Source organism: Stegodyphus dumicola, chromosome 11, assembly GCF_044657685.1.
Source record: "Stegodyphus dumicola isolate Sdum_Otavi_A_Nest chromosome 11, ASM4465768v1".
In the NCBI taxonomy this organism is placed as follows: Eukaryota; Metazoa; Arthropoda; class Arachnida; order Araneae; family Eresidae; genus Stegodyphus; species Stegodyphus dumicola.
The window spans coordinates 66,468,082-66,482,405 of record NC_140778.1 but is presented as its reverse complement, the minus strand read 5'-3'; the positions used below and the strand labels follow the sequence as shown (position 1 = coordinate 66,482,405).

The window sequence follows — 14,324 nt, the reverse complement described above, 5'->3', positions numbered from 1 at the left end:
CACATTCAGCCATTTTACCATCTAAACCACAAAACAAGCAATATACTTCTTAACCAACACACACACATGACAAGCCCTTACAAATTTAGCGCAATCATGCAACCAATTACGTCATAATAGGGTTTCCATTGCATTCAACTACTCAGACTATCATAAATGAAACAACAACTCGCGATAATACAAGGGGTACCCTTCTCTCTAACTTTGTTTTAGTTTCCTGATCTTTCTTAAGTGAAAATAGGTCGATCTGTACATGGACAAAGTTAAGGCAGTGCGCAATGCCTAGTTTGTGCAATTCTCCAATTTAAGTGAAATAGGTCGATGTGTACATGGACATCGAGTTTGTATAAGTCTTATTTGGGTTTTGTGTAGCAGCCATTCTTAAATAGCCACCGATCCTTGCTGGTGCCGAAAAAGAAAGGATTCGCCAAGGGGTACTGCAGAGTACATTTTTACCTACACATTTTACGAATTATTTCTTTTTAACAAAATTTATTGTATTAATGTTGATTGCCAATAGCAATCTCTACACAAACTTCTCTAACAATAAAATTACACATCTACAGCATTCAGCTGTATATCTCAAACTCAAATTGCATGTAGACCAAATTCCTGATCTCAAAACAGATGAAAAGATGAATTTCCTTTTCTATGTTATTTCATTGTTTGATTTAAAATGTAGTTTATTGAGATTATATATTTTTGTTGGCTGCTTCTTTGACTTTTTAAGTGAATATAGTTCGATGTGTACATAGACACAGTCAAGGGTAGTTTGTGCAATTCTCCGAGTTTTTTTTAAGTGAAAATAGGTTGATGTGTATATGGATAAAGTTAAGAGAGAGCGCAATGCCATTTTTTTGCAATCCTGGAATGTTTTTAAGTGAAAATATGTCGATGTGTGCAATTCTTTGTCTTGTTATTTTGGCTTTGTGTAGCTGCAATTTTTGCCCCAAAAATTTCTGCTATGCAAGCCAAAATAACAACACAAAGAACTACACAAACTCGGTATCCATATACCGCCAAGGGGTACCCTAAAATATACTTTTACCAATAAATTTTCAAACTGACGTTTATTTCAAATAATTCTAGCATACTTAATTACTCATTAAATAACTTTACTTGAACTAAAAATAAAAGAAAATTTCTAAGTTTTTAGAGAAAATTTTACCCAAACTTGAGAATAAATAATGACAACATAGTTTTTTCTTTTACTTGCTAAATTTTTTTTCCACATATACTAAATAAAAATAAATATGTTTACATGTAAATAATTATGAGCTTCTTTATTTCTTACCGTAGCTTCAGACTATACGGCATTTCCATTCCAATAATATTTGTAGGAGAAAATTTAATAGAATGGTACTTTACCATGGATTCTAATGCTCAATGGTCAATATTTGTTATTGGGTAGAATGCCGTTTAACCCACTGCTTGGCGATGAAATGTTATCTGCACGATAAGTACACCGATGTCAGCAACCTTTATATTTTATTTTTGAGGAGTGCAGGGAGTTACTAACACAGAAATTCAAAGTGTATAGTGGTTTGATTTGAATTTGACCTCATTCAAACACTATAATGATTTAATTAGAATTTGATCAATTATCATTAATGTTCTTCAGCATGAAAGATTTCACATGAAGCAATCGTGCATTTTTTGCATTGCCATGTCAGCGACTCTGCATTTTTTATTCTTGGATGTTTTAAATACTAAATTAGACATGGAAATGCTTTTAGGTATGACAGAACTTAGTGAATGTACTGCTATATTTTTTGTTCTTTTTTACAGTTTTAGAAACGTAAAGAAAGCTGTTCTAGATTGGTGTATGAGAATGGGTTTAATTCTGTCTAAATATAAGTGCCCAAAATAAAAGATCTCTATGCATTCATGTGAAAAAATGGACAAACTGATGGAAATAACTGGTGCTGTGTGTAGTGTGAATCTACTGATGTTAGTAGCAGTATGAGGAGAGGTTTATAGTTTAAGCCCAGTCATTTCAGCATTTATAGCATTTTATGAATGACAAGGTTTTGTTTTGGAAAGAAATTGAATAAGTTGAATGAGGTGAAAGTTCATGAACGTGGCTGTTGTTGACTGGTTTATGTTTTGAAGAGGTATGCCAGATATCCATAAAAAAGTTCCTCTTGGCACAAAAGGAATTTGGGAAAATTAAATATGGAAGGGGTAAGCCAATAGATGAATACTGAGGCACTCGTGGAATTAAAAGTGGAACAAACAGATGTTTATAGAGAGGTCGAGAAAAAAACAAAACCTTTAGAGTATCATTAAATGATTGGGTTCTCTCACCGACAACCGTAATATCAGATCTTTGACTTATTACAATAATTGCTGGAAAGCATACGACTGTGCCTCGGACGAAGGTTACATTCATTAGTGAGTAAATAATAGTTTGACATTCAAAGATCGTGAGATGGGAGCATATAACAAATCAACTGAAGCAGCTTGGTCAGCAGCAAAATCTGAAATAACACCGACCATGTGGCGGGTGAATTTGATTCCTATTTAGGGACATACATTTGGAGATGATGCCATAATCATTTTATGAAAGACGAAGCTTTTCGAGCATTCCATTTAGATTCTACCGATGGAAAAAAAGAGGGATCAGGAAACTGAAGTGAGAAATCTTGTATTTTCTCTACTGTACCACTTGCATTTTCTGAAATGTAATTTTCCATCATGCATGGTGTCAATTCTATGCTTGTGTCCTCATATTTTCTTCTAGCATCGTAAACTCATGAAAAACTATGCCAACGGGCTAAAGCATATTTTCATCTTATTTATTTTGAAATGTGAAAAAAAACTCTGTTCCCATATAAATGTATCCCAAACAAAGAAATTAGTCTTAGTGGAAAATTTCATAACTGAGCTTACTTATTTTTTTTTTTTTTTGGAACCAAGTATGAGTAAAAATTAATAAAACCTGCATCTATAAACTTAAGACTTCAAATAACTAAAATTTTGAAATCTTTGTAACAACACATTGGCAACAAATACCTAATTGAAATGTCAAGGGCCGCATAAAACTGACACAACTGCCAATTTGAAACCACTGATATAAAACAGTAAGCCAGATTTAAATTGAAAATTCAACCATTCATTAGAACAAAAAGCACCCTTTGAATTATTTCCTAGAATACATATTTCATAAATTCTATTCCTTCAGAATATATATAGACTAGTGGATATTTCATAACTGAAAAAAAAAAAAAAAAAAAAAACTACTGTTTAATTAAAAAGATCATAAATTGTTCACTTACTACAATAACATTAACTTACACTAATTTAATCATAGATAATATTTAAATTTTGCTAGCCTCATTATAAGAAAAAGGAAATTTTGAAACAAAATGTAAAACCAAAATAGACATAGTAAATATTATTTTAAAATCTTTCTTTAAGCGCTCTATTTAACAATTAATAATTTGTTGATAAAAATAACGCAGAAAAGTCAATTTATAACTAGCATAAACTATATATAAAACTAATAGGGAGTAGGAAATATATTTTGCTATGCATTTGTGGAAGAAAATAAGGCTCACTGGACATAAATACTTTCCCACTCCAAATAATCTATTCAGCAATAATAAAATGTAATAACAAGACGGAACTGAATGCACTAATGCAGGGTTTCTTAAACTGTGGGTCACCAAAAATTTTAGCAGTTTTGATATTTCTTTGACTTATTACAATAATTTTACAATTACCAAATATTTTTACACAATGTATCTGAAAATAGGGTTGATCTTTAGATTATGGTAACTTGGCGATTTTTTGGTGAAAATTTGGCGACCAACTCTCCTACAGCAAACCTCTATTTTTTTTCCCCCGCCGCCATTTTCTCTTCACGAAGTAAAGACATGTTTCTTTTCTTTTTATCTACTGAACACTTCTTCCAACAATCTACTAGCCGAATTACACTTATGCTAGAAATTTTATCTAACAAAACTGCTTGATCATGACAAATATTCACTGCAAAATTGGGAAAAAGTGCACAATATCATACTCCTTACGCGTTTTTCAAAATAACACATACACATAAACCATGTACACGTCGACTTATTTTTACTTAAAACGTCCCAGAATTACACAAAAATGGCATTGCGAACACTCTTCACTATATCTATGTACACTGCTTTTTTCTCATAAATCAGTAAATTTTTACAAAAATACATAACAATTTTCTGAATCTTTAAACCCGGTAAAAAGAACATATATGAAATTACCTGATCGCGAAAAAGTATATACCCTTTCCAAATATGAACAGTTCCACATATAAAATATCCAAAAACTTTTACCTCTAAATCATCTATTATATTATAAACGTCACCAATGAATTCATACCGCAAGCATTACAAATACTTAGTGTCAAATATTTAAATTATTTCCATGCACGTTTACTTCAACTAAAACGTATAACAAATTCCTACAAACATAAAATTCACAAAATAACTATCATTTAATTAAAATATCACTTAACCATGTACATGTCAACTTATTTTTACTTAAAAAAAAAAAAAAAAAAAAAATCCCAGAATTGCACAAAAATGGCATTGTGCACACTCTTCACCATATCCATGTACACTGCTTTTTTCTCATAAATTAGAAAAATTTCACGAAAATGCATGATAATTTTCTGAATCTTTAAACTCGTTAAAAACAACATATATGAAATTACCTAATAACAAAAAAGTATATACCCTTTCCAAATATGAACATTTCCACGTATAAAATAAATAAAATATCCAAAAACTTTTACCTCTTAATTATCTATTATATTATAAACGTCACCAACGAATTCATACCGCAAACATTACAAATACTTAGTGTCAAATATTTAAAGTATTTCCATGCACGTTTACTTCAACTAAAACGTATACCAAATTCCTACAAACATAAAATTCACAAAATAACTATCATTTAATTCAAATATAATTAAATTCAAAAACACTACTTAAAATATAAATAAGCACATACATTAAATTAATAAAAATTAGCTCACAATCCTAATTACTTTAAACTAAATCATTGCTAATAACAATTTTCCCAATAATACTAAATTACTTTACTTCCACCTTACATTTAGAACAATGCATAAAAATAGTATCCTCAAATAATTAAAAATACTAACTTACCTAATCTTCTTCAGAATCTTGCTTACATGGTGGATACACTTTTATTATGGATTCAATAGAATTATTGAACAATTTTTTCTGCGAATTTTTCCTCCACACTTCCTCCGCTAAATAAAAAGCAAAATTCTCTTTATCACATCTAGAATTCACTTTAGACAGCACCATACAAGCCCAAAATTATTGAACCCTACTTCACACAAGACACAATGAAGCTTAATACAAAATAATATACAGCCACAGATATTTTTCCAAATTCCCCCCTTTTCCGATTAAAGAACCGTAATTCGTCCATTAATATCACATGACATATCCCATGATCTCTCATTTTCCTCACACAAAATAATGTGTAATCGGAACTGAGTACTGCTCACATTATTACCAAAGTCCCAGGTAGTAACCTTTATCGCCTCCAAAATGTCGCCAAACTACCAGTTACCATATTCTAAAGATCAGCCGAAAATAGATAAAGATAAGACAATACAAAGAAAAAAACGAAAATGTTTCAACGCATTCTTTTTATAATATAAACGTTCATGTTCCTTGCTTTGCATGCGACACTGTCATTTCGTCTGTTACTTATTTAAAATTTTCTCATTGTTACTTATTCAAAATTTCTCATGTCTTAAAATTAGAAATTACAGTTAATGACCTAAAACTGCAATAATATGTTACAGTACAAGTAAAAAAATTGACAGTTTCACTCACGCGTGTGTCGGGTTTGGGTAATAATTATCGGGTCCCACAAAATTTGTGCAAATATTATAGGGTCCTGGGAGGTCACAAAAAAATCTCGGTGATAGAAAGGGGTTGCGACTGAAAAAGTTTAAGAAACCCTGCACTAATTAAAAGAAACACCAAATGCAAAATTAATTTCCATTCATCATATCTAGTTATGCTTTACTCAGGCATATCTAGTTATACAACACAATTAAAGTAACAGAAATTACAAAATATTAAAATTACATGAAGCTCAATAACCAAAGAGTTATTAGTTATCATCTGGAAGTGCTATGAAATTAATTCCAAAATGGAAAGAGAAAAAAAATAATAAGGATAATTATTGTTGCTCTTACAGAATATTCTCACAGAATGTTAAAAAAGCAGACTACATTAAAAAATGTATCAAACCAATTGCAAAAAAAAAAAAATTACATTAAGCGAATTTAAACGTCTCTTTAATGTACATAAAAGGATAAAATGTAAATAAGCTCAATAACGATATTTAGAAAGTACAAAATAAAAATAATAATAGATGACATTTTCAAATGCATTCCTATGCAATTAAAAAAAAAATTATTTATGATTTAAGAAATTTCGGTGAAAAGACAATATACAAAGTAACTTTAAAAGTGATGTTCATACGCTGTAAACAATAATATGCACGAAATAAACTTAAGGCAATTGAAAATGATTCTATGCAACTATAGAATTTTTGGGAAATGTGCATATGACAAAACAGCTAAATACAGGCATGGATTTACGGTGGATGTTTACACCGACTGTTACCGGTAGCACTGATTAACACTGTGCTGGATAAACACTTTCTTTCCCCAAGGTTTTACGAACAATATTATTTACTTTTACTTCAAATCTAATATTTCATCCAACTCCAAAATATGGAAGAAAAAACAATTAGCATTAAAATGGAACTACATAAAGGTGGTTGAGAGATACGGATTTGGAAGCGCACGTTTTTATTAGAATTAGAAAAATTTAATACGTAAAAAATTTTAATGTCATAACCTTATATTATACAAGATTCATTAACTGCATATTTAATCATTTATAACTTACAAATAAACGTTGAAAATAGTTCTCACACATAAATTCTGAATATTTATCAGAAGGAAACAGGAACCAATACTAAATAAAATGATCGTTATACTGCATCAGAAACGAACATAACCGCTTATGAATTTCATATAAGCTGTCAATAAGTAATATAAGCATACACCCTACCTTAGTGCACTTGATGACACCGTTCTTCTGCGGCTTGTGAAAACCATTTTTCGTGACTTTTTTCTGTTGCATATCTGAATAGTCATTACTGGAGTAGCTGTTATTCCCACTTTCGGATTTTTCAGATGTTAGTAGCATGCTGTAAACAAGAGTGACACACACAAAACACAACCAACACAGAGACTTTCACACACACCGCAACCACGCCTGCAGGACGTAAAAGAGATAACAATCTTCTCTTCACTTCCCTACCTCGATTACGTCTTCCGATTCTAATGCGCATAGCCTGTCTTCTAGAACTTAACGCATCACATGTCAATGACGACAAATAAAACGAATTATGATAATCAGAAAAAAAGGTAATAAAGCATCATGTGGTTTTTAAATAATCAGTCAATAAAACTACGTAACTAAGACACATCTTCATAAATATTTAAATAACAAAAACAAGGAAAACATCATAAATTCGAAATAACTACTACAGAAGTTTGCTGGCTAAAGAATGTTAAGAAACGTTATTGCTTTCAAGCTTATTGTTTGAGTCAGAGAAGTGGATGAAGATTAGCACTATTCAAAGCTCTAATTTGGAGAGTTTAAAAAAATGAAATTAAATATCACGTGCAGCTGATGGTAACATTATAGAATCTCATCAATTTGAAAATTCCGCGCTTTTAAAATTAAGCAGTGATCGCTGCATCCGTAAGTCCCAAATTCAAAATATCCTCATCGCGGTAACACTGAAGCACCTATATATGTTTTCAATATATACAACCTTCACATTTATACGTCATTTCATTGCTGCAGTGATTCATTCGTATTCCATTAAATTCAAAATATTTCATTTACACAATGTAAAATTTTTCCTCAAGTTATTCATCAATGTTTCTTTTCACTGCTCATATGCTTTCTTCGGATATTAATTTTGGCTTTCGGTATCATCTAAAAGCTGCTTAGAGAAGCAGGGAATGAAGATGTGTAACTGGAATATATTAAGCCCCACTTAATGTGATCACATTTGTTCCGAAAAATAACATTAAATGATGAGAACAAATAGCCTTCAAAATAGCAATGGAAAATTGAGCTAATTTAACATAAATTTAACTAGAAACATATAAGCAAAACCTACTAAGTAAAGTAGTGGGATGAAAGTAAGACTACATGTGTGAAGCAAACCCGATAAATTAAGAAAAATAATGGATTATACATTTGACAATACAGTTAATAATATTTGTTACTTAGGCGCTCGACGATTTTATTCGCGCTGTAAAATTGTAGTTGAATTCTGTAAGTCGAATTATTTAATGTATTATTTCCATTAAAGTGTATGACAAATTATTTTTCTCCTTTAAGTGAGTTAATTATCACATCAATTTTAAATAAATGTTTATTGCATAAAAAGCTTTATTTAAAACTATTTTATTTTCTGTTTTTTAATCTCAATTACATACTGTCAGTGATGAAATTTTTATTCATTACTATAACACATTGTGTATTACATATAAACATTGTAAAAAAATTATAAAATACAAATTTAACGTCATTCAGAGAAAATAAGAATTAAAGTTCTTAAACAGTTAAAAAGGTTAAAGCTGAACAAAAAAAAAAAAAAAAAAGTGTTCTTGAGCATCATTCAGAGAAAAAAGAAATTGCTTTGCATATTCAATTTTGGAAATTGGATCTAATAACAGTATCACAACAAATATTTTATTGAAAAAAAAAAAAGAATGAAAAAGCGAATATCCCCAATTCTTCACTGATCAGTGTTATAAACTCTAACCGCTTCTTAAGCCGTCTCTTTCAAACTGCAACACATTTTTTTTAATGTACGAAATGGTTCAATTAATGTTATTATTTTTTTTTTCATTCTTGTTTTAGAAGAGGGCGAAAAGTTTGTTTTATAAATCTGTGAAAATTTCAAAACTTTACATCTGATAAATTTTTATTTCACTTTGAAATTTAAAAATCATAAACATCAAATAAGCTAAAGAAATCCAGCTGTCTTTAAAAATTCACGCAAAATTCAGACATTAATTATAGCTTTCGTGTCAGTTTCATTGATTTTTTTTTCCTGTATTCGATGGTGCAAATAGTTAAATTCAGATATTCCTTAGCTGTTCGTTAAACGAAGATATGTGCGAAACAACTTTTAAACATTACATAAAAAATTCTAAGTAGAATTTTGAAGGGAAAAAAAAAAAAAAATCGCTTCACTGCATTGCATTGTCATCGAGAAACAATGTGTATATGACAGCTTATCAGGAAGAAAGTTATAAAATGGATGATAAAATTCCACCTAGAGTGAAACCCTATGAATGAGCTAAATAACAGCTTATAAGAAGATCACTAAAAATCATCAAACTGTAGTCTTTGTCGGAAATATTCTTTCTGTAGTAATAATTATTTTAGTGTAATTCTTATAATTAACTGTAATGATAATATAATAATCATTATTAATATAACAACTATTATTTATTATATTACAATTACCTATATTTATTACACTTTACCTAAAATTATATAAATAGGTAGCATCATTATGCTTAAGGACATTCGTATTTTTACCAGTAATTAAATTAATAAATAATCACGAAAATTAAACATGATGTAATTAAAGAGTTAGTTATAAATGATGATCAGCATAATCAATATATAAAGCACTATTTAAATTTCTAGCCAGTTAATTTATGTTAATGTGCTATCCTATCAGCCTAATTTCCATTTCCCTTCCAGATTGTAAATTACTAGTTCGCTAGAAATGAGGTAGAAGTAGAGAGTATTTAAAGGAAGGTTTTACTGGGTAATCATAGCGTGTTCTGCCTGCTTGAAGGCCACGTTGCTAACTTTGATTCTTTCAATTAGTATTCTGTAACGTTGAGTTATTATTGTCATTAAACTTGTTTTCACCGACTTCAGTCACAGCCAGCTTGCACGCTAGTTATACTGTGAATACTTAATTTCATTACTTTTAGTTCATTCCTTTGATTCAGAGCCAAAGCTACTGGCTTCTGTAAGCACAAGTTGCTGCCGATTGTTTCCAGTCCAGTACTCTATTTTTAAAATTATATGAACTTAATTTTTCAGTTTTCATTACTGTTTCTGCAGATGACGCTACCTTCTCGTTCACTTTACTCCTCTTGGATGTATATACGACCATCACGCGCTTTATTAAAATTACTTGAAAAAAATTAATGATGTACCTTTTTTGCCATCGTGCACAATGAAAAAAGAGAAAGGAAAATAGGTTACAAGAATTTAGCTAAGTGGATTATTCTTGTCGCAAACTAAAAAAAAGGTGCACCAAGATAAGTTTTAAAATTTTTCCGTAAGTTCCTCACTGAATTTAATAAAATTTGGTATGTAAGCATAATTTGAGTTGTAGAATCGAAATATGGTAAAAAAATAGGCATGCCATTTCAGAAACAGTCCGATTTTGAGTCAAAATACCTACATTACAACTAGGTTATATATAAATCTAATATATATCCTAATTTGCACTTTCCAGGCATGAAAAACGCAAGTTGAATTTCATCAATCGGCTGAATAGAACGGGAGTCTAGAACTGACCCATTTTTAGTCCAAAGGGCGTTATCCGAGAAGAGTTATGGCTCTCGAAACGGCATTTTGCTTTGAATCACTTAAATGCGATGTATCTCTTTTTAAATTGTTGTCATCAAGTATTATCACCTTGTATTATATTTAAGAAACTAAATAATGAAGAATCTGCATGAATGTATGTACGTTTCTTGAATGTATGTATATTTCTTTGTTCCTTATGAAGATGGACCTGTACCTGTTTACCGTCGAAATCGACGGAGTCTTGATAGAAATATACGCCAAGTACATAGTCGTTGATTTGCTAATTTTATACTTTACTTTGGCACGTTTTTCTTCGGTCATTAGATAAAATACTCTAACATTACATCTAAAATAGATAATCAAGCTGGCTCAGCAATTTGCTGGTGGGTATTTGAAAGCGTCGGCTAGCAAGGTGCTAAGGCCAGAATATAAATTTAAACAGAGCTGGCGAGGATAAACAACAGCACGAGGAAGCAGCCGTAATCTTTAATGTAAACATTCAATTCCGATGAATGATGCATCTTTTTGCCTGTCGTGCACAATGAAAAAAGGGAAAGGGAAAAAGGTTACAAGAATTTAGCGAAGTCAATTATTCTGGACGCAAACTAAAAAAAAGTGCACCAGAATAAATTTTTAAATTTTTCGCTAAGTTTGTCACTAAATTTATTAAAATTCAATATTTAGGCATAATTGGAGTCGTAGAATCGAAATATCGTAAAAAATAGGTATATCATTAAATAAAAAGTCCGATTTTGCGCCAAATACTTACATTACAACTATGTTACACATAAATCTAATATAAAGCCTAATTCGCACTTTCGAGGCATGAAAAACGCAAGCTGAATTTCATCAATCGGCCGAGTAGAACGGGAGATCTAGAACAGACCTATTTTTAGCCCAAAAGGACGTTATCCGAGATGGGCTCGAAACGGCCTTTTGTTTTGAATCGCTTAAATGCGATGTATTTGTTTTCAAATTGTTGCCACCAAGTATTATCGTATTATATTTAAAGAAAGTAAATAATGAAGATTTTGCATGAATGTATGTATGTTTCTTGCATTTTAAAAAGCAGCGGTATCTAGAGTAATCAAATTTTGAATGACATAGCGTTCCACCCGAACATGAGCACGTGAAAGCGCGAATTTGGAATTTATCTTATTCTCTACTTCATATTTTGTAAAACTTTACCTAATTTTTGATTATAAAAACTCAGCAATTTCAAAGCGAGCAGTGGCAACACTACAGTGAATAAAACAATTTTATCTTCATCCTGCAAGACTATCTATCAGAAATTCTAAAAATATGCTGTTTTTAAATATATTTAGCTCAAAGCGACAGTAGCCCAAATGCTTTCGAAACTTATATGCGTCTGTAAATGAAAAAAAATGCCCGTTTGGACGTAATACAAAATCTGAAACTTTTCAGATTATTTCATTTTACTAATTCATTAGTTCAAAGCGGCAATTTGCCCAGAAGGCCTATTAATTTCGTTTTGGCATTTTGCGTGGATTCATTACAAGCGTTGTTTCACTTTTCAAATTGTTATCAGCAAATATTATCGCCCTGTATTATATTTTAAGAAATTAAATATTGAAGAATCTGCATAAATGTATGTATGTTTCTCGCACTGTGATAAAACAACGGAACCTAAACCATACAATTTTGAATAACGTAATCCTCCTGCGAATTTGACCATCTGGAAGCCCAAATTTGCAATTTGTTTTATTATCGATTTCATATTTCCTGAAACATTAACGAATTTTTGATTATCAAACTCAAGGATTCCAAAGCGAGCAAAGGCAACACTGTATGGGAAAAAAAAAAAAAAAAAAAAAGAGTCATTTTTATCTCCAGAGCGCGAGACTGTGTATCGGAAATTTTAAAGATATGCTCCTTTTAAAATTATTTTGCGATATTGCTGTTCAATTTAATTTTATGGCTTAAGTACGAAGAACATGATATTTAATAAGTAAAGGTAACACACGAAGTATTTAAAAAAAATCGCTCATTTGGGCGTAATACGAAATCTGAAAGCTTTCAGATTTTTTTTTGTTTTTATTTATTGAATTTTTTGGAACAAGCATAATAGCATGACACGTGTTCATAAAATAAAAGAATAAATGAGAAATATTTTCGTCATGAATCAAATGCTTTGCAGCGAACTCTTGAAATCCCATTGTTATCTCAAAAAATGTTTTGCTTACTTTATCTTATTTTGTCATTCATTGATGAATCTTCAGCGCTTTTACGCAAACATTGATAACTGAATGTTTATCACATCGTCAAATATTTTGTTATCCTCTCTCTCAATATTGTTTACTATTGGGAGGACAAAAATAAATTGAAATCATTTATATTCATATATAATTCAGATGTTATATTAAAATGAAAGTGGAAATGGAATGGTATCATTCGCCTCTCATGTTAACTTTGTAAACATGTTAAACTTTTACACTAATTTATTGCCTTAACAACCCTTATTGTTATGATTAAGGTATCCGACCTCGTACAAAAGACGATTTTCGGTCAAAATTTCGATTTTTACTTTATTACACTATCTTAAAGAATACATCTTTGGCTATCAAATACAAGTTTCTGCTTGTTGATAGGTTAATTAGAACTGAAGTTATAAGCATTTTTCTGTAACGGAATAAACCGGAAGTTCAAATATTCTGGGCCTGAAGTGAGCGTTTAAATAGATATACTTATTAAAAAAAACTTTTTTATTATCAAAGATTTTGTCAATTATAAATCTTCGTACTAAGTTTAGATATTTTGTAATACATTTTAAGAATCTGGCGATAGTTTTTTCCCTTAATTTCGTATTTAGTTAGCGCAGAGGGTATTCGACGTTGAATGGATGTGTTGCTGCTTTGTCGATTAGCGTTGACAAAGCGCTTGATTTGAAAGCTATGTCACATTTTTGCATCATTTGCAACAAAATAAACAGAATGGAATGCAATCTTCAGCACGACATATGTAAAGCGTAACATAATTGTTCTGCAAATTATAAAGAAGCAGCCTCGGGTATGGAAGCAGTTGGTGCTTATGCGCTTTTTGAATGACTTATTACATTACGAAAGCTGAAGTACACGGAGTATTATGAGGATGGGGATTCTAAGGGGTTTTTAACTGTGAAAGATATATATATGGTAAAGATTCGGTCAAGAAACTGGAATGCATTGGACATGTACAGAAAAGGGTTGGTAGTAGCCTACGAAAAGTAAAATACTCAGCTCCTGAATTGAAAGGAAAAGCTAAACTGGCTGATTCTTTTATTGATAAACTGCAGAATTAGGGATTGCAATTAGAAGTTAATGTGGAAACTTAATTGAGATGCAGCAGGTTGTACTAGCTGCTTGTTCCATTGTAGTTCTTTTTCGAAGCCAATGCTCTCCTCAATCAATGAGTTGGAATGTGCGATTGCATAAATCAGGAAAAAATCAGGAAGAAAAAAAAATCAGGCAAAAACCTCTGGTATATCAACATATATTTTGATTAAGCCTACATATTGGAGTTGATTACATAAGCAAGAGTTATTAAAAAGTGCATACATGGCAAAACTCAAAATATCAGGGAACGTTTTAATAGCATTTTATTGCAAATTGTTCCGAAAAAAACATTCATAAACTTGCG

General features: G+C 30.8%; 1 protein-coding gene across 2 annotated transcripts in view; it reads right to left on the bottom strand.

The window, feature by feature from the left end:
* The window catches only part of LOC118205922 (serine palmitoyltransferase 2-like), a 65,870-nt gene extending 58,524 nt beyond the window's left edge, over positions 1-7,346 (bottom strand). For both annotated transcript variants that reach the window (XM_085826788.1, XM_085826789.1), the window contains exon 1: positions 7,113-7,346. In XM_085826788.1, coding sequence (XP_085682914.1) covers positions 7,113-7,250 — 138 coding nt within the window. In that variant the 5' untranslated portion in view covers positions 7,251-7,346. The remainder of the gene's footprint in view (positions 1-7,112) is intronic.
* Between the last annotated feature and the right edge of the window lie 6,978 nt (positions 7,347-14,324).